Source organism: Oryza glaberrima, chromosome 4, assembly GCF_000147395.1.
Source record: "Oryza glaberrima chromosome 4, OglaRS2, whole genome shotgun sequence".
NCBI classification, from domain to species: domain Eukaryota; kingdom Viridiplantae; phylum Streptophyta; class Magnoliopsida; order Poales; family Poaceae; genus Oryza; species Oryza glaberrima.
The window spans coordinates 23,856,795-23,877,721 of NC_068329.1; the positions used below are offsets into that span (position 1 = coordinate 23,856,795).

A 20,927-nucleotide genomic window follows, 5' to 3' on the forward strand; every position below is an offset into this window, starting at 1 on the left:
GACATCAGTGAACGACGTCGATCCACACCTAGCTGTTCGTGTGAAGGCCGGAAATTCCCTATCGATCCACAAGATGCCCTGTCCCTTTCAGGCATCATCATCTGGATTGTAATGCAGAAAAGTAAATAATCCGGTGAGGCGGTGACTGTAGCAGTGTGGCTGATCAGTTCGCTGTCAAAGATTCATTTTTTAAAGGCAAGTTCCTTTTGGTTCACAGGAAACTTTGGCCAAGCATGCCCACTGGATTGTTTTATGGTTTTCATTGATCATTTCACCTATGGCCCTAGGTGATGTAAGCCTGGCTGTGGACAGATGAACAAGTTGGAGAGTTGCTTCGGATTCAAGAACCCTATTATGGCGAAACGCTTAAGAGTCAACCAAGCAACCCATGGCTAGCAATGGAGTGTCCAAACCAGTCTCTCGTTTTGAGATAGAGCCAATTAGAGATTCTTATCCTTGAAAGATCTCGTCAAAATTCTCTGAAATGATGGTACCAAATGCAGGTCACTTTTTCATGAAAAAGAAACGCCGCACAACGATAACGACTCAAAACTTTTTTGCCGCAGCTGCTTTTGTAGGAGAATTTGATAATCAATCATTGCAGTGGTTTTCTTGGATAGGCAGATCTTTCACAATACCTGGTCAGTATTGATCAATCCATGTAGTGCACCATTTGATAACTCTCACTGTCACACGCATCAGATAACATATCTTCAGATGAAACCATTAGCTGAAATCAGCTGGAAACTGGCAAAGTAAGAATTGGATCAGCTGATCTTGAAAGAGACCTGTTACAATATTCGGTCTTCGGGTCCAACTTATCACCAAATATATACATGTATACACTAAACATTTCTCTACTATACAAAATTTCTTCTATTAGCGCCTACAGGCTAAAACCATAAATCACATTGGTAAGAGATGAGGCAATAAAAATACGCCATTGTTATGAGATGAATTATCTTGAATCTGTTGTCTTACTTCATTGACATGGAAATGGTAACAATGTTTGGTACCTTTCCAATATTTACTGCACAGGTACCTCCAGGAATCCCATATAATACTTCATTATTGCATTGCTGCATCTTTCCTGTAGTAGATGGAACTGCCATGTAATTATAATCCCTGCTACTCCTCTAGTTTGTAGACCTAAATGCCATGCACATTGGTGGGCTGATCTTGGCCAAAGCAAGCAAGGACGCAGGGAAGATCCAAAGACCATCCCCGCATATCAAACCAGATGCAACTGCTGGCACCATTAGTGCTGCTTTGCTTTTGTCAATTATATGCCAGGTGAAGACTATCAGGCTCCCGATACACATGTCGATGGCAAAGCTTGCACCAACCAGGAAAGGAACCCCCATTGCCATCGGTAGGGGAACCCATCTCCCATACTTCGGTGGGCAAAGGTCCCTCGTAAGGTTAGCTGCCACTGCAAAGCCAAAAAACCCATAGCAGAGCTGCAAGCAATGCTGGGGCAGAGCAGAGAAGCCCTCAACACCAAGAATCGCCATGTTTCGGTAGACTAGAGCATATGGTGCTTTCCAGTACCCTTCTGGGTTGCCAATGTCAAAGGCATTGTAGAACAAGAAGAACGTTAGTGGTGAAATTACACAACCCATGACAGTTCCAATGGCCTGAGCAATAATCATCGATCTCGGTGATGTTAATGTTAGATGTCCCGTCTTGAAATCATGCATCAGATCAGCAGATATGGACACCAGCGATTTCACCAAACCACAGCCTACTAGGCCAGCAACTACACCAGAGTCTTTCCCAGCCCAGGCTGCAAGAATGAAGAGGGCAATCTTTCCATAATTGTAGGCCATATTGATGTCAGTTAGGCCTGCTCCATAGGCATTGCAGAAACCAAGGGCAGGCGCCAATAAGTATGCTATGACAACATAATACCACTTCATCTCATGGAACATCATGGGAATGGCAATTACTGCAATAAAAGTTAATCCAAGATAACCAGAGAAGGCTAGCCAGGAAGGAATATTGTCTCTTGTAAAAACTTCATTACGATGAAGTTCATCGAGCACTGGCATGTCTTCCCCTGTAAGTGGAATACACCTTATATCAGATCATATATAAACTAGAAAGGTCATATTGAGTTCTGTCAGATTATTTACCCTTCTTTGCATTCTTCAGTTTTGAGCTATCAAACAGATTCTTAATAGTGAGTGCAACTATCTTCACAAAATTGTATAGGCCATCACCTAGGATGAGAGCTACACAGATGAAGGCCTAAAGAATATATATGAGGTGGTAAGAATCAAAAGATCATACTATACTTGTACACTACCAAAATAAAATGACGAAACTAACCTTGTACCCTTGCAAGCTTTTCATGCTGCTTTCAGGTATATCTGCTGAATACCAATCCCCTTTCAAATCACTGATCAGTGGCCACATTACTCCCCATGAGAGAATGGCGCCGAGTAGGAGAGACAGATTAACAAGGTGGGAGCAAATCATCCCTGCCCCAACATATGTGAGACTGAAATCGAAGAAGAATCTGATAACCCAAAAAGTTTTGAATCAGATGAACTTGTTTTTTGAACAAATCAGGTGACACTATTGTTGGTCAAAATTTATTTAATAGAATAATGAGCTAAGTGATTGTTGTTACGTTTGTTGCCAAGCTTTTAGTCCAAAAGTTGGAAACTGCGAGAACCCACAATTGTCTCCACCAGAGTAAAACCACTGGAAGAAGCTCCAAAAGAAACTCATAGCAAAATATTTGGTGAATCCATTTACTTGCTGCCTGATGTGCCAAAAAACACGTTCAGTTAACTGAAATTTTATAATGAATAGTAGAACTCATTATGAGTTATGTTAGAGAACCACATACTTTGCCATTGCATCCCCATGAGGTGTGTGGAATCCATTTATAAGCACAGCTGTTGCAGTCCCACTTGGGTAAGTTAATTTGTAGTCAATTATCATGACCTGAAATTTTACCAAGTTTAAGAAACAAATGGAAATTATCAAGATCTGGAATTTTACTAAGTTTGGTAACAAATGAAATCATCCATTTACATGTGGAAAAGCACTGCCAGCTGTTCATTTTTTATGTATTCACAAGATAAATATGTTGTGAAATGAAAAGGAGAATATGTCCAGAATCACGCATAATAAGTCTTTGCATGTGGACTTCATATTATGCTTTCAATTAAATTCAACTGCAACTCAAGATTCAAATAATAAGTATGCTTTTTTTCAGAATTAAAAAAATATATTTTATTTATAAAAGTACAACTCAAACCACAAGCAAAATAGCTATATTTTCTTCAGGGGACTAGAGAAGTACCACACGCTAATGAGTTGGTATTGTTTGTTTCAGCACAAATCACTATCAATCGATTAAGCAAAAATGTTGGTATGTCTTAACCAATAACCAACTAGGTGGTTTAATAAAGCCAGACTGAAAGAGGTTTCATGACAGAGACAAATTTATTTAATATACCAGAACGATTCATTCAGCACGCCAATTTCAAACAACTAAACAAGACCATACAAGAACAATTCAATCAGCAGTCCAGATTCAACAGGGACCATAAGGCCATCAATCAGATACGTTAAAATACTAGCTGCACTTCAACTCTATCACCTAGCTAAATACAGGCATAATTGTCCTTTTTTTTAGCTTATGTAATCTGTGACATCGTGCAATGAAATTAAAACACCTACGAAATGTTGAAGGGACAAAAGATAGAAAAGGCTGAAATGGAGATGATGGTCAGTTTACCACAATTTTGTGAAATTCTCACAAGGGTGAACTGGTGAACGACAAAAACGCCTATGAAATGTAGAATTGCAGTTCTAAGGAGTAAGGAGCTACAGCGAACCGTGGTCAAATGGCAGAACTGTTGAAATTATAAGCATATAATGATTTAATTTATTCTATAAATAAATCATGACATTACAGATATAAACTAGCATGAACACATCATTAGATCTACACATATAAACTAAGCAGTAAAACACGAACAGAACTGGTCAAATGGCAGAACTACCGAAGATACAGAGTAAGGCTGTGGAAGCTCACTGACCTTCCTAAGAGGGACGAGAGCGAGAAGTCCGACGAAGCTGACGGCGAGAAGGAATCCAGTCATCCACGCAATGCCGGGCTCCTTGTAGCTCCCCGGCACGTTGCCCTCCGTGTCCTCGCCCGCCATCTCGTAAGTCCTCTTGTTGAGCCCAAGCAAGTAAGAACCAAACCCACCTGCACAGAAAGATCCAAAGAACCAATCAGTCGGGATCTCCATTAGACTAGGTAGACGACGAATGGAGGATGGATGCAATGGGGGGTGGTCCTGGCCTCCAACTGCGATGCTGTAGCAGGCGACGGCGCAGGTCTGGACGACGGTGTTCTCCTGCCGCGTGAACGGGCGGGCGGCGAAGCCGAGGCGGGCGAGCGCCTGCGTCCAGCCGCGGAGGACGACGAAGGCGATGAGCGCGGCTGAGACGTTGAGCGTGGGGACGAGGCCCGTGGTAAGGTTCAGCTTCATCACGATGACGCTGTACATGGCGCCCACGGCCAGGCTCGCCACCAGCCCGCGCGCCGTCAGCTGCTCCCGCCACGGCGGCGGCGCGCCGCCGCCGCCGCGGGCATGCGTGGCCCCCTCCTCGGCGTCGCCGCCGCCGTCGAGCCCGGCCATCTCCTCCTCCCGCGGGTGCGCTACCACCAGCTCGAGGCGCGGCGGCCCGGGCTGCCGCTTCCTCCGCCTCTCCTGCTTCATGGCGGAAAGAATTTTCCGGCGTCAGATTCACCCCCGTGTCCGAGTTCCAGCGGAGGCATGTGAATGAGAGAATGAAGGGTCGGTGAAACAAAAAGATCTTTTTTTTTTCAGTACGAGGATGAGTTAGCACGAATATGATGCTAGCTAGTGAGCTCCTCACTTGTGTTCTTCTACATCCGTTGTGCTAAGCAGCGAAGCTATGAACAAGTGCGCTCTCTCGCCAAGGATCAGTGCAAGAAATCCATAGGGGCAAAGAAAAAGATGAAATTTTTATGGGTGATTCTCCAAAGAAAATCACTGCCTTTTATCTTCAGTGTGGTATCGAGGATTCCAGAAAGATAATGTAAAAAAGACCCACCTGAATTAGCCTGGATTCTCTCTTGCTCTTGCTCCAACTGAAAAGACAAGAACAGCGAGCCAAACGAAACTGAAGGTGAGAAAGAGAACTGAATAGCACGTCACAAAAGAAAGGGGAAGTGATTGGCAAAGAGAAATAGCGTATACTTGGTTTTGTTTCGTCAGAAAAGGAAGCAAGGAGGTTTGGTAATGTTTTTATCTACCAATATAATCACTAGTAGAAGAAATAGAATTTATCTCACCCATTTATTTATGAGTTAAATAATTAGCAGAAAAAAATTCTCCTAGCATTAGTTGAAGTATTTGAGGGGGTACTATAAAATATATCTGTTAAACGGTTTAGATTGATTATGTTGACAATTACTCCTTCTATCTTAAAATAAATATATTTATTTTGAGATGGGAGGAGTATAAAACAATTTCTTTTTCAGATAGCATCAACTGTCAACAGTAATGGGGAAACCAATAAAAATAAATAACCATGATCAGTGGAAGCCAGTGTACAGGAACTAAACAGTAGACACATACTCCCTCCGTCTCATAAAAAGGCAAATCCTTGGTTTCCGTGTCTAACTTTGACTGTCCGTCTTATATGAAATTTTTTTATAATTCGTATTTTTATTGTTGTTAGATGATAAAACATGATTAATATTTTATATGTGACTTGTCTTTTTAATTTTTTTCATATTTTTTTCAAATAAGATAGACGGTCAAATGTTGGACACGGAAACTAGGATTTTTTTTTTTTTGGACGGAGGGAGTCGGCACAACATACAGTAAAAAAATTGCTTCCATTAACATTCCGTGCAAGAAACACAGGCAGAGTCCCGCCACTCACGCGCAAGCAAACCAGCAGACCCTGAATGCTTACGAAATGACAAAGGTTATAAAAACAAAGTCAACAAAGAAGAATCAGTCAATCAGACCTTCAAAGCAAGATCGAACGATTTTAAACTAAGAGCCAACCTGCAATTCTACGTGACGCCGGTAAAAGAAGGAAGAGAGAAAGACCGCGAAGGCGAAGCTGTCAAGAAAGCTTCGTCAAAACTCAAAACGACAGTGAACGAACTCGCGACCTGAACCATTAACAGTCGTCTGTCGGTAATAAACAGCAACAGAAAAAGCATTAACTCGCCGGCGTACCAAACAACTAGTATTAGTACTCCTGCTTTCCTTCGTACCGGTCTCCTCCTCGACGAGACGGCGACGTCGACGACGACGACCTGAGCTGCATGAGCCAAGGCTATAGCGCCGCGGTGGCTAAGGAGCACACGCGACCGGCGACCGTACGTAAGCAAACTGGCCGCGAGCAAGAACATGCATGCATGATGATGCCATGGCATGCCAAGCGGCGGCATGTATGCGCGAATTTCTCAACCTGGCGCAAGCAAAGCAACTGAAGCGAGCGCGTGCGAAGCGGCGTGCCCCCGCGCGCGCGCGAGGTGGGGTTGGGGCGGCAAGCTTCACACCGGCCGTGCCGCTTGGGCTTTGGCTGCTTCCCCCTTTCGTTTTCTGCGGGCGTGTGTGCTCGCCTCGCCCACACGCCACCAGCCCACCACCGCGATCGCGACACACAGATATCACGACAGAATTCCACGGCCCTCGGCCGCAGCGTGTGCGCGCGCGTGCGTCCTCCCGGCGGTTCGGTCCGTATGCTGGGGCGGCAATGGCTGTGTATATCCGATCCGATATAGAGACCGGGTTTATCCCATTTTCTAAAAAAAAAATGCTGGGGCGGCAGTGTGACCGTGTGAGTCCGGAAAGACGGAAAGTAGTAACAGTGGCCTCTGATGAAAGCGTGAAACGCATCTCGGCGTCCGCAAGTAGGCGCAGAGATGGATGGATAATCTGTGGATCATATGCAAACGCGAGATAGCCTCGAGACCTCAAGCAGATAGTAAAAATCAAGCTGTAGCAATAGCAAATATCATGCGAATACTGGATGAAAAGGACTAATCACACGAAGAACCGCATCGCCGCACCGTACTGAATGAAAAGGACTAATCAGTACGTATGGCTGTGTTCTGCAGCGCATTTTGCTTTTACAACTCCCCCGTTTATCACGATTATACTTTTCAAACTGATATTTTTTATCAAAAAATCTTTTATATAGATTTTTTTAAAAAAAATAAACTATTTTTTTAATTTGTAGTGAGTAATATTCCCTCCGTTATAAAATGTTACAAACTAGAAGGGTGAGTCATATTATACCCATTCTATATCAACAAATCTGGACAGTATTTTAGAACAAGAAAACTAAACAGAATCATAATATTTTAGGATGAAGCTAGGATATACTTAATTAATTATATGCTAATATTTTTATACGATTAAAAAGCTAAAGCTAAAGGCACATTCGAACAAAGCCCAAATCAGTGAATCACTGAACCCTTCACGCGTCCATGTTCCGGACACCTTCCTGAGGAGGCGGACAAATTTATGGACGCACGAAGCGCATATGTTCAGGAGTGCAGACAATGCAGGCTGATGCATCTGTTCTCGACTTCTCGTGTGGTTTGGAGAAGTTGATAGTTAGGGCCCTCCATGTCGTGCCCCCCTCATCACTTCATTTAGTTTGTTTTCTTCCTATCATTGTGGGGGTACTAGTATCTCTTACCCGTCTCTCATCCAGCAATTTTTTTTCTGGTGGAGTTAAGAGGTTCACTTTCAGTTGAAGACAAGGCCTTTCTCTGAAGTTCTGAGAAGACTGGTACGGCGGCAAATCTTTACATAGGACTAGAGGCTGGGGCGCCGCCTGCACGGACTAAAACGACAATCAGTCGGTAAATAGATGAGGGAAATCTATGAAAATTTGATAAGCGACATCATAGATTACAGTTCAACTCTTGTGGATATCAATAGCATCGTAATTAGTATTGCCTTTTTCCGTAATAAATATCCTACTACAGATGGACACTTTATTATCAACGTAGAGCATCTCTGTTGAAATTTCGGTTCGTTACAGACTCTTGGTTCACATGAATATACAATGTTTTTATTACATAATAACCCAAAATTAATAGAAAAATAATCCCTGGTACACATTGCTATACACTTTGGGTTTTTGCAAATAGGGCAACTGAAGAATAATGGGCCCAACTTTTCAAGATTACATTCAGCATCCCATCATATTCTGAAGAATCCAAACATGCTGGAATGTAAGTACATGAAAACATACGTTAGCTAATGAAATCATATATTGAGAAGCACCTGCAGATATATACCATACCCTAATAAAACCTTACCGCACTAAGTGCCCGAGCACACGAAAAAATTGTTAATAGGTCAATCAGTGATAATGGAACACCAAAATTCAATTGATGTTTATTTATGAGCTAGCAGCTAATTAGAAGTGGGTAAAATTTACTCAGCTAGTATACCTCTTACAGGCACATGGGAACCAGCCTCTCGTAGGATTTGTTCAGTTCACGACACCGCAAACTCCAAGCTCCTTCAACAGAAGAAGGTCTTGGGGAATGGAATGGCACCGAGCAGAAGATGCTGATCGAACCAAAAGAAAAATAGACTATCAAAGCACAGCAAACTAAAACTCCAAATGAATCAAAACATCAAGACTGCAGGAAAAGTAGTAGCTCCCCAACATCAATACTGGATCCACGTGCTGAAGAAGTTGGTGGAGGCGCGACCATCGGCCACCACGTGCGGCGAGCGGCTAGACCGGCCAGTTGACGACGACGGCTGCAGGTTACGACGATGACGATGGCGGCGAGGCACAGTTCCTCGCAGGCAAAGGAGAGACGAGAGGGGAAGAGGAGAGGAGTGTTCGCCTCGTCGCTTTCTCCGCGTCCGCCTCGAAGTCCGCGCTCGGCGACAACGGCGAAGCGAGGGGGGAGAAGGAGGTGGAGGCGCTCGGAGACGGCGACGGCGGAGGCGGCGGCGACGACGGCGGAGGCGCGAGACGATGCGGACGACGATGGCGACGGCGCGAAGCAGAGGTGGCGGCGCGAGGGGAAAGCGGAGACGGCGGCGGTGGCGAGAGAGGGAGAGGGCGAGACGAGGGAGGAGGGGATGCGGCGGAGGCGGCTAGGGTTTTGGGCTAGTGCGTGCCGTTTTGCGAAAAAACCCCTCAGCTTCCACATTTTAGAGCGCAGACCTAATTCACGGTTTTTCTCTCCTTCTCATAGAATACCCGGATCTACGAAGGGCCTAAACGTAAAAATACAACTCAGTAGGGGTGGGCACAATTAGACCGAGACCGAGACCGAAAAATTCGGGTAGTTGTTCGGTCCCTAACATCAAAAGACCGAATTTATTTCGGGTATTTTGGTTATTGGGCTCGGTTAACCGAAATACCCGAAAGGAATAAGTCCATTTTGCGTCCCTCAATTCTTGCCCTTTATCGAATTACATCCTCAACCGCAAAACTGGGTATATCACCTCCCCAAGTGTTAAAACCAGTACAAAACAACTCCCTTGGTGGTTTTTGATGCTGACGTGGCATCCTAGTCTTTAAAAAAAATAAAAAATACGTGAGGTCCCACATGTAAGTGGCATTTCTATTCTTCCTCTCCACCACTCTCCTCTCTCCTCCCCCTTCTCTCTCTCTGAACAGAGCACGGCCAGGGTAGGCGCCGGAGGTGCGTGAGGTGTGGGGACCGCCGGAGGATGCGGCGGGTGCACGCCGCGAGGGAGAGGATCCGCTGTCAGTAGCAGTAGATGCAGGTGGTAGTGGTGGCGGCGGGGGAGAGGAGGATGCAGGGGCTAGGACCGAAGCGGAGCTCGAACAAGGACCCAACACACCAAGGTGGACGGCCGGGGATGGCGGATCCGGATGCCGGTGCTGTGCGCCGCCCGGATCTTCCAGCTGACGCGGGAGCTCAGCCACAAGTCTGACGGCGAGACTGTCCAGTGGCTGCTCCAGCAGGCGGAGCCGGCAATCGTCGCCGCCACGGGGACGGGGACCATACCGGTGTCGGCGCTGACATCTGTTCCACCATGCCAGGGCTAGAGCTAGGACTCTCACAGGACGGCCACATCGGCGTGCTCGCCGCACAGTCGCTCAGCCAGTTCTACCACCAGGTCGGCGGCGCCGGTGCCGCCGGTCAACTGCCGCACCCGCACCACCATCACCAACACCATCAGCAGCAGCAGGAGGACCGGGAGGATGAGCGCGACGATGGCGAGTCCGATGAGGAGTCCGGGCAGTAGTAGGCGCACCACCAATTGTTCATCCATGCATCTCACGTTGTCTCTTTGGAGAAGAAAAACAGAATTCCAGAAAGGACAAGCAGCTAATGGAGGGAGGATGCTTTTGTTACTGTTGGGTTGTTCTTCATGGGGTTTTTTATGTCTGATTTTTTCCTCGTGTGGTGTCAAAGCTCGAAAGAGGCTACCACTTGCTCCGGCGACTTGTTGGGATGGATCATGATCATCTTCAGTTGTTACTCCTGCTGCTCCATGGATGGTCGCCGGTTTATCCCCCTCCAAGTGTTTAGGTGAAAGCTCAATCTTTTGCACTCCACAGTCAGCACATGACATGCTCTTCGAAAGGTAGCTTGATGAGCTTATATATTTTGCTGGAGGTTGGCGGCGCGGATAGACAACAGGAGGATGTGTTGTCGGCCGAGCAGATCGACGCCGTGGCAGGTGAACCCTCCCCGCGTGGGCGCCGCAGCCGGCGATCCTCTCCCTTGCGGCATGCGCCTGCATCCTCCGGCGGTCCCCACACCTCCTGCGCCTCCGAATCCTCCGTCCCCGACCGTGCTCTGTTCGGGGAGAGAGAAGGGGGAGGAGAGAGGAGAGTGGTGGAGGAGAGGAAGAATAGAAATGCCACTTACATGTGGGCCCTCACATATTTTTTTAATTTTTTTTTATGACTGGGATGCCACGCCAGCAAAACCACTGTCAAAAACCACCAAGGGAGTTGTTTTGTACTGGTTTTAACACTTGGAGAAGGTAATATACCCGGTTTTATGGTTGAGGGATGAAATTCGACAAAGGGGAAGAATTGAGGGAGGTAAAATGGACTTATTCCTACCCGAAATAACCGAACTAGCCCAATAGACTAGGAGGCCCAGTAGGCCAGTACTAAGCCCACTAAAATAAACCCTAAATCACCAACCCTACTCCTAGTCTCCCACTCGGCTCGGCTCCCTCACCCTCACAGCCGCACTCCCCACTCCTCCCGCTCGCGCCGCGCCTCCGGGCTCTAGCACCGCGCTGCCTGCCTCCACCGCGCTTGCGCCGCCTCCGTCTCCACCGCGCCGGCGGCCAGCGCCGCCTCCGTCCGCCTTGGCCCACTGCGTCGCCGCCGGCGCCGCCTCCGTCCGCCCTCGGCCCACCGCGTCGGCGTCGCCTCCACCTCCGCCCGCCCTCCGCCTCCCTCGCGCCGTCTCCGCCTCCACCACGCCGGCGCCGCCTCCGTCGTCCACCGCGCCGACACCGTCCTTCACCGCCTAGCTCGATTTGCTTTTCAGTTTTTGTCTTTCTGAATCTGCTTGATTTCCTAGTTGCATGTGCAGATCAGCAGATGCATCATCTCTCTATTGATCTATTGAGTTGCCTTTTGATTTGTCAACCATACATTTGTTGTTTGGCTTTTGTGATTTTTTTTGTTCAGACACTTCTGCTCTCGGGTTAGTTCGGTCATGACCGAGACCGAATCGAACTAACCGAAGACCGAAGTGCTCGGTCTTCATTTTTTTTTTGGACCGATCGGTCTTGAGTTTTTGATGACTGAAATTTTAAAAAGACCGAAAGACCGAACCGAATTTCTCGGTTAGACCGAATGCCCACCCCTACAGCTCAGAGGATGGTTGGCGAGGGACGCCGGACGAATTACGAACAAAACAGAGGGCTTTTTCATAAATTTCCACCGTGCATAATGTAGCAAAACGCGTATGTGGCACACCCCATCGCGCGCCCCTTCCGCCAGCCTTTATATATTCCGATATCATGACACAGAGCGCTCAGTGACAACCGATTTTAGGTCAAGGGGATGGAGCGACGGCAGATCCGGTGTTGGTGGCTTGGTGTAGTGGCAGAGCTGGAACCATATTAAGGGTGGTGCACTACTTTACTGTATAGATGGCGACATTTACTCTAAATAATGATAGTTGTTCATTTATAGATAACTATTGATAAAAAAAATCGTTGAGTAGCAAGTAAAAGTGCTTACTGAAATATAAGACGAAAAGAAACCGTGAAGGGGAACATCAAAAAATACATAAAAGACGTTCAATCTATATAAAATACATCCCCGGTCTCAAAGCTGTCAATCTCAATATCATCGATAAGTAATCCATAATAGCCTACAATAAAAGCAGAACAGAAGTCAGAAACATCTTAGTTTTCAACTAAAAATTTATATCCAACAATGAAGATGTAAAAACATAAAAATAAATGTGTCGCAATATTCTTACAATTTTACTAAGTGATGGTTGATGGACTGATGGCAGCAGGACAGCAGGAGTCCTTGTCCCTTCCAGAAATCAATTGAAACTTTCAGTTCTTCAAACTTTAAACCCTAGCTTATATATAAATTTGGATATTGAAAGGGTGCTATCAACAAGTTACAAATCAAATTAATAGGATTTAAAATAAGACTAGAACTAGAAGAGAGGGTAAATTGAAAGTTTGGAACTAACTAAAAGGAAGATAATACCTCTCTTTAGTCTCTTGCTTGTGCACTGCTGAGTGCTCCGCTGCTAGCTGCAGGCTGCCCCTGTAGTCTGGCTGCTCGCTGCCGCAGTGCCGCCGTAATGCTGCGGGCTGCCAGCTAGGGCGACCAGCAGCAGGCTAGGACGGCGAGCAATGGTGAGTCGGCGACCAGCGGTTGAGCGGCAGGAGTAGACAGCGACTCGGCAAACTGTGGTGAGAGGAGATTGTGTTGGATCAAAGACGAACAGACAAACAGCCACTCAGATGCCGTATCGCGGGAAAAAGAAAGACAAAAGGCGAAAAACGGGAGTCGAAGAGATGTGCGGTGCCGGCATGGCTGTGATTAACGCTCGAGGCGTCGCTCTCGCTCCCGGTGGCCCAGATGGGGCGCTGTTTTCATGGGCCTCAGGTCTTCCACGACTTGCTCATGGGCCAGGGGTGGTGCACGAATTTGGGTCGAGGGGTTCCCATGTGGTGAAAATAGGGGGTAAGTACTAAATCTGAAAATTAGGCTGGGCGCCTGTGAACCCCCCCTAAGCCCATTGGACTCCATCCTTGGCTTGGTGAGACAGCGGAGAGGACGTTGCCGAGGCATGTGACAACATATCTTGAAGCGGTGGTACACGGGGTGGATGACGGATCCAACACCCCTGTTTTTTACCTGCGGCCATCATGAGATCCACCGATCCTATCCTTCGACGTCGTTGCCTTTGTCATCACTGTACGCACGCCTCTACCTTTCGCAGTTTCACCATTGGTGGAGGCAAGATGTCCATGCCAGTCGCTAGGGCCATTGGGGAGAGAGACGGAGGATGAGAGACCTCTGTCGGTCGCTTGGCCCTAGGTGACTTGCTACGAAGCTACACGATGCAAGCAGAAAGACGATGAGAAAAGGGGAGGATGCCGATATGATAGTTTCTATTATTTTTCTCTCCTGTTCAACTAGGAATGAATATTCTAATGAAGGGTGTATAGCAAATAACCACATTTTGAGAGTGATTTTTTTCAAAGATTAACTTTTTTTGTGTCTAGCAACTAAATTCGCGAAATCACGATATAGAAGTTAGCAAAATTTGCCTAGTACTACAAATGTATCGATCTGTCACACCCTAATCCGGCACCACTGTACAACGGCACCTGACATGAGTGTGTCATAGGAAAAATAACATGAACCGCTTCCTACGAGACCACGATATCGGTACCAGTCTGTCGGGTCCCAAAACTAATAATTCGGAAACCGACATATTAAAACTGTATCAAGTCCTGGATCAGTAGATTGATACAGGTTCAACAATCTGGTTCTTCATTACATACATTTGGTCAAGGTTTCAAAGGAGATATTATTACATAATAATATTAGGGTATTTACAAGATTGTGGCTAACTGTTACAACAGAAGCCATAGAATGACTCAACTCTACTGTTTTGCTATAGACTTAAACCATCTATCTAATCTATACTTAAGAACTAAGTTAGAATGAGACTAACTTATATAATTGAACTCCCAGCTTCAGCAAGAACATCAAATTGACTCTGAAAAAGGGGGGTTGAAGCAAGGGTGAGTACAACGTACTCAGCAAGCTATTATATTCAATAATGAATGCATGAAATGGTAATATCTGAGTAGAGCTAGGTTTACTTACAGAAAGCAAAGAATATAGAGGAAGAAAGCCTAGAATGTTTTAAATACAACAATATTTAATATAAGTTTGGAATTAAGTTTCTAACCAAATACCATATGAGTCCCAATGCTCAAATCCGTGAGCACGGCTATTCGAATAGATTCATTTATACTTTACTGCAGTAAATGTACGCTTTACCCGCAATCCATGACGTGCCAAACACATTAGCCTTGTCATGGCAAAGCTTTTTAGTTACTAACATCAGTGGTACCTGTTCCATGAACTCTAGTCCCCATGCGCTCTGAATGTAACGTTATCAGCAGCGAGAGGAGTTCTGGCATTCCCGAGGTTTTTGGAGAGAACTGGTTGAGAGACCCCCGTGTAGGATCAAGGAGGCCGACTAGAGGGGGGTGAATAGGCGGTTTTAAAACTTAATGGCACAAAAGAATGCAAGTCTTCCACATCTCATTATTGGGAAATAACCTAGTAGACAACTTATGCAAAAGAGAGGTTAATCCTATAAACATCGGTTTATCATCTATCACCAAGTAACAATTACACCAATTGTTTAATCCAAGATCTTTCAATCTTTTCTCTCTTTGGTGATGGATAATAACCCGATATAAACAATATAGAGAGATGAGATGAAAGATGATTTCAAATCAAGATAGAAATCTTATAATAAACAAAATATAGAATAAGCTCCCCCTCAAGTGTACATACATATGGATATAAAGGAACACATATGCACATAATCAATCAAGATCAATGAGGGAGCTCACACTATATTTTGGATCCACAAGAGAGACCAAGTTAGAATATGTGAAGTTTAATACGTACCTCTCATCATTTTTATTTTCATATCCAAATGAGACTAATCAAAGAAGGCTCATAAAAACGTTAGTCTCATATAATTAGATTTGTCATTAATCACCAAAACCAAATTAAGGCACTTGAACTTACAATCTCCCCCTTTTTGGTGATTGATGACAAATCCATTGATAATAACCACATTTGGATATGAAGGATATAAATCAACATTATATTGATATGCCAATGACATGCTGATGCATATGATGCATATGTAATGCTATGATGTGGGATCCTAGAATATTTCCCCCTTTTATAGCTATGATCATAAGGAGATCACAAATAGATCACAAATATTCTCTCCCTTTTGGCATTAATCACCAAAAAATGAAAAAGGGCTAGAAAATAGGCAATTACAAAATCCCAAAAAGGAATAAAGACTCACAAGGCCAAATATATATATATATATATATATATATATATATATATATATATATAGAAATAGCCCATTTAGAAAAACTCCCCCTTACTCATAGAGTCTTTTCTTTGGATAGAGAATTTGGAATATGTTTCATATGTAGAAGGGGTGAGTTTGAGCACTTGAACTTTCACTTGAGATATTCTCATCAAAGGTTTTTTTTCAAGAATGTCAAAAATTGAGAAGAGCTTGGTCAAGGCTATTTGGAAGAATTTTACTCAAGTGCATGATATCGGCAAGTAATGACAATGATGAGCTAGTGTTGGGTTCAAGATGATCAAGGGATACTACCATTTGTTGAGAGACCACTTGTATATAGGAATTCGAATTTGGGATCAAGGAATGGTAGTTGGCTTTGGTAGCAAGGATCAACTTGTATTTGGTGGCAAAGATTGGAATTTGGAGTCTATCCATGAAGGCTTGGTTTTGAGAAGTATAAAAAAAAAAACTTTTGAGTTTAGGTGGTTTCATGTATCATGGGCATTTCAAAAACCAAAAGAGTTCAAATAAGGAACATATCCAACATAGCTCAAGGATTCATGAAGTTTTCAAAATAACAAAGATCTCATTATTTGAAACATCTTATATTTCACCACCATGCTCAAATAATCAACAAGAAGTGACATGAACTTTGAAATCCATGTTTAGCTGAAAAAGCACATAGCAATGGCGACGTCTTTTAGCAATAGAAACCTGTGTAACTAAGCTCGGAAAAATATGCCATAAATCCTGGAGATAGTTCATGTAAAAATACAAAAATTTCATTTTGGGGTCCTTTCCAAGATCTCAACCGAATTGAAGAAACAAATCTCACAAGCTTTCAGCCAACTGAAAATTTGACTTTTTCAGATTTTTGGAGACTGAAAATGAGGTTGAAAAGGCATCCAAATGACCAGCTAAAATTCTGAGTAAATTTTGAAGTAAACTTCAACTATTGAGGATCAAAATCCATATTGTGATCTTCTTCAAATTTGGAACCCATTTGGAGATACAAAAATCACAAATCAGCCCAAAAACATGGTTGTTCTGAAAATTTCAGCAAGCTGAGCAAAACGAGAAAAAGTCAAAATCTTTGCAAATCAAATCGAAATGAGTTGAAACCTTGCAGATTTGATCTTTATACTTGTGAGGAACTTTTCCAAAAAGAGTTTCTTAAAAATCATTTTTCTATCAAAAGATAAGACAAAAAGAGCATTGTAGGCCTTTAGGGTGAGTAAATTTGAGTTGAGAGCTCAAATCACATTCAAATTTGAAATCGATGGAGTTTGACATTTGTAAAGCCTTAGGAGTATTATAGATACACTTCCAAGCCAAGATTCACAAAGAAATTTGGCTCTAAAGGCTTAACACGCCATAAGCAAGTTTAGGCCGAAAATGGTCAAGTCAAGATTTTTGCTGAAATTCAAATGGTTGTAGAGTTTGAATGGTTGGTATTTTGGAAAAACATTGAACTAGAGAAATGTTTGAAACGACCAACTCTAAAAGTTTTGTATAGAAAGCTTTTCCAAAAACTCAATAGATTTTGATTTAGAGAAATAAAACATTTTCAACCAAAACAAGATCCTAAAAGATCCTATTGAGACCAATTTTGCTATTTTGTTTGACAAATGGAAATTTTGACTCCAAAAGCCTTGAAAAACATTTGAAATACAAATTGGGATACATTTGAAAGGATTTTCACATATATGGGCCATTTAAATAAGATTTTTGACTTTTGTCTAAAATAGGCTCTTTTGAAAGGGTATGGATGCAACCTTTTGGAAAATTCATGTTCGGGAGCAAAGGGAATATGGGTTTGATTCAGATTGCTCCCCCTTGATGCAACTCTCCTTTTTTGCTTCATGAATTCAAGGTTTGATACTAAAGGCCAAGTTTGAGAAAAAGGCTACACAAGCTCTCTTTTCAAATACATTCCTCCAAAAGTGCAAAAAGAAGCAAATGAGATGATATTTGAGAGAAACTAATATGCATGAAGTTCAAATATGATTTTGAGCCAAAAAAGATACAATTATTCAGATTTAAGAAATAAACTCACCAAAGTGATAGAAAGTGACCATATATGGTCTAGTTAAAATTTTTGGTGAGTTTTGATATCAAATTTCTTTTAATATGTTGGTCTTTTGGATAAGGTTCAAAAACCAAAAACATTTGAAATGACCAACTCTATCTAACTTGTTTTGGGCTCCATTTCAAATTCTCTTTAGATATCCCTGTAGAGAGAAAAATAGTTTTGCTCGAAAACAAGATCCTAGAAACTAGAATTTTAGTCAAAAATGCATTTTTACTTTACAAATACTTTTTCTTGCAAACTAAAGTTTGGAAAACATATTAGAGGCCTTTTGAAACATTTTCCAAGTAATAGTTTTCAAGAATTATAGTTTTTCTCAAAAAATTGACTTTTGGTCAAAATGGGCCTTTTGAAAACATTTCTACCACTTGGATTACTTTGTTCACATTCTAAGGGTTGTAGTGCATATGTAAGAAATGCAATACTTTCCCTTAATGCGATATTCCCTTCAACCCAACAAAGATGAGCAAATAAACACAAGATCCAATAAAAATCAAATAAGATTGACAATAAGCACAAGATGATAAATATGTTGCATTAATATGATCAAGCCTATAGCTTCATATGCCACTACTCATTATGCTCAACATGCATTTATGATGATGTTCATAAGAAGAGGAAATTTAATTTTGGAACTATGAAAATGCAATGCAACATACACAAGGCTATATAAAAAAATTACAAACCAAAAGCATGTTACCGAGATGGCATTGGTCCTTGATGTGAATTCTCCATCCTCATTATTGGCTCCAATTCTTGAACTTGGTGAGAATCACATTTTCTCGCATAGGCCAAAACTCCAATGCCTCTTATGTACCTATATTCTCATTTTGGCACATTTTGGTCCTCAACAAAATTGGGTCCATCAATGTTAGTTACCAAAATACGAGGCACCCAAATGGTCCTCCTTCTAGGTGCAAGTCTAGGTAAACCAACATATCTAGCAAACACATTGCCTTGCCTATTTTTCCTAAGCACATAATCATCAAAAATAATATTAGGCTTAGGAGTATTACCTATGGGACAATTTTTACCAATATGTCCCTTTTTGCGGCAATTGTAGCAAGTTAGGTTTTGGCCTCTATGACTTGTCGTTTTGTCTTGCTTCTTGCCGGTTTGCCTCAATTTGAAGTTGCACTTCTCATCCTTCATGTTTGTGCACACGGAGGCAAAGTGTCCCTTCTCATGACAACCAAAACATGTAATGTGAGGATGGTTCTTACTCACATTTTTCTTTCCATCATTTCTTAAGTATGCATGCTTCCTTGCATATCTAGGCATGTGTCTTGTCTTCTTAGCACTCTCCTTGCGATGAAAGCCAAGTCCACACTTGTCATTTGAGCTCTTTTGCTTGCTTAGGATTTCGTCAAGTGTGTTCTTCCCTTTGTAGCTTCTATCCAAGTCTTCTTTTAAATCTTTGACTTGGGCTTGTAATTGCTTGTTTTCCTCTACAAGGTTAGCAACAATATACATAGAGGAGGAAGAACAAGAATTTTCATCTATGTTTGAGCTACAAGGTACATCTAACAAGTCATCACAAAAGGTGGACACACTAGCCTTAGATGTACTACATGAGCTAGCTACACATGGCATATCATCATCAATTAAATTACATGTGATGCCTATGTCCACCTTTGGCTTACTAAATGCATTTCCAATGAGAAGAGACTCATAAGCTTCTTTTATCTTCTTATAAGAATCACAAAGTTCCTTATAAGAATTTATTAGCTCCACATTTAAGTCTTTCAAAGAGAGAAGAGTTTTCTCTAAAATTTGATTTTTCTTCTTCTCTTTGGCAATGTATTTACTAGCATCCCTAAGCATGTTAAAAAGATCATCATATGAAGGTTCATCATCATCACCACCATCATCAACAACACAAGTATTTTCAATAATACTATCGAGAGAATCATTCTTTACCTCATTCTTACCATTTGTCATTAACAAATGAGGTGATGTGGATGGTATTGGGAGCTCCTCATCATCACTTGAGGAGGTGGAGTCTTCACCCGACATCGATTCTTGTGTGCAACCATTCTCAACAAGTGTGGGCACTTCATATTTTTCTTTAAGCTTTACCCACATAGCATGTGCACTCTTGAGATTGCATACTTCATTAAACATGTCATCACTCAAACCACAAAATAAAGCATTAGTAGCTTGAGCATCGAGATGTAGGCATTTATCTTGCCCACTTGTTGGAGCATGGTCATCCAAAGCATGAGAAAAGCCCACATCTACAATCCACCATATTTTTGGGCTCATGGCCGTAAAATAAGAAATCATGTGGATTTTCCATTGTGCATAATTTGTGCCATCAAACATAGGAGGGTCACCACCCGTGTGTACTATATCTCTAGAAGCCATCCTTTTCTCTCGGAACGGTTAAGTCCACAAAATGAGAGACCAAGCTCTGATACCACTTGTAGGATCAAGGAGGCCGACTAGAGGGGGGGTGAATAGGCGGTTTTAAAACATAATGGCACTTAAACAAAACTAACCTAAGTTGCTAGGCAAGGTAAGGTGCAAGGTTAACTAAGCAACTAAGTTAAGTTTTGCAAACCTAGGTGATATGGGCTCAAATATGTCTCTATGAATGTAAATAGCACAAATGTAAATGCAACAAATAAATGAGACAAGAGACAAGGAATTTTTCACCGAGGTTCGGAAACTCGCCGGTTTCCTAATCCCCGTTGAGGCGAGCCTAACTCCACCGCTCAACCACGAAGCCACCGCACGCCCCCTTCGTCAAGGGGTGGGCAAGGCGGGAGCCGGCCCACGGAGAGGACTACCCAAGCCTCGATCACTCGGGGTAGTTCTTCCTTCACTCCGAAGGTGGTGAACTCCAAACCACTCACAAACGGCACCGGGCCTCCTCCACAATCTCCTCGGAGAGGTTACCGGGCAACACCTACACAAGCCGTCTAGGAGGCGGCAACCTCCAAGAGTAACAAGTCTAGGATGCTTGCCGAGGATGATCAAGTGTCACACTAGCTATAACAATGAAGCAATGCACTTGGATTGGCTTAACTCACTCTCTAACACCTCACTAGATAAACAAAGTGCACAAGGGTGTGAGAGCTCTTGCAAGGGTTCAAGATAATGCAATGGAGTGCCAAAACCTTACCCTTGCTGCTGGGGAGTGGGTATATATACCCCCAACCACCAAAACTAGCCGTTGGAACCGAAATCCCCAACTCTGTGCCCTGCCGGTCAGACCGCCGT

General features: G+C 43.2%; 3 protein-coding genes across 7 annotated transcripts; all 3 read right to left on the reverse strand.

Annotated features, from left to right (window-relative positions):
• Positions 1 to 726: 726 nt before the first annotated feature.
• LOC127771361 (probable metal-nicotianamine transporter YSL9) lies at positions 727 to 5,278 on the reverse strand. Of its 5 annotated transcripts, none has more exons than XM_052297256.1 (7): positions 5,107 to 5,277; positions 4,059 to 4,739; positions 2,858 to 2,955; positions 2,636 to 2,770; positions 2,332 to 2,521; positions 2,136 to 2,250; positions 727 to 2,059 (listed from the first exon to the last, which is right to left on the reverse strand). In XM_052297256.1, the coding sequence occupies exons 2-7, from the start codon at positions 4,665 to 4,667 to the stop codon at positions 1,137 to 1,139; spliced, it is 2,070 nt and encodes a 689-aa protein (XP_052153216.1). In that variant the 5' UTR covers positions 4,668 to 4,739; positions 5,107 to 5,277; the 3' UTR covers positions 727 to 1,136. The 5 variants fall into 5 exon arrangements, with proteins under 5 accessions (XP_052153216.1, XP_052153214.1, XP_052153215.1 ...); XM_052297254.1 differs by having other exon boundaries at positions 4,059 to 4,742; XM_052297255.1 differs by having other exon boundaries at positions 4,059 to 4,742; positions 4,909 to 5,277.
• A 2,984-nt stretch (positions 5,279 to 8,262) lies between these two features.
• On the reverse strand, positions 8,263 to 9,205 carry LOC127770907 (uncharacterized). Its single transcript, XM_052296679.1, has 2 exons — positions 8,708 to 9,205; positions 8,263 to 8,606 (listed from the first exon to the last, which is right to left on the reverse strand). Exons 1-2 carry the CDS (start codon positions 9,203 to 9,205, stop codon positions 8,559 to 8,561), a joined length of 546 nt encoding a protein of 181 aa, XP_052152639.1. The 3' UTR covers positions 8,263 to 8,558.
• Positions 9,206 to 12,734: 3,529 nt separating this feature from the next.
• LOC127770908 (uncharacterized) lies at positions 12,735 to 19,718 on the reverse strand. Its single transcript, XM_052296680.1, has one exon. It carries the CDS (start codon positions 19,716 to 19,718, stop codon positions 18,528 to 18,530), a length of 1,191 nt encoding a protein of 396 aa, XP_052152640.1. The 3' UTR covers positions 12,735 to 18,527.
• Between the last annotated feature and the right edge of the window lie 1,209 nt (positions 19,719 to 20,927).

Bases quoted from the DNA above. Each gene is read 5' to 3' on its own strand.
- LOC127771361 (XM_052297253.1), bottom strand. From the start codon at position 4,748: ATGAAGCAGGAGAGGCGGAGGAAGCGGCAGCCCGGGCCGCCGCGCCTC. The intron at 2,956-4,058 runs GTCAGTGAGCTT...GTAAAATTTCAG, and splicing joins CTCTCGTCCCTCTTAGGAAG to GTCATGATAATTGACTACAA. The intron at 2,522-2,635 runs GTAACAACAATC...TTGGGTTATCAG, and splicing joins CTAAAAGCTTGGCAACAAAC to ATTCTTCTTCGATTTCAGTC.
- LOC127770907 (XM_052296679.1), bottom strand. From the start codon at position 9,205: ATGTGGAAGCTGAGGGGTTTTTTCGCAAAACGGCACGCACTAGCCCAA. The intron at 8,607-8,707 runs GTTGGGGAGCTA...TGGTTCGATCAG, and splicing joins CACGTGGATCCAGTATTGAT to CATCTTCTGCTCGGTGCCAT.
- LOC127770908 (XM_052296680.1), bottom strand. From the start codon at position 19,718: ATGTCGGGTGAAGACTCCACCTCCTCAAGTGATGATGAGGAGCTCCCA.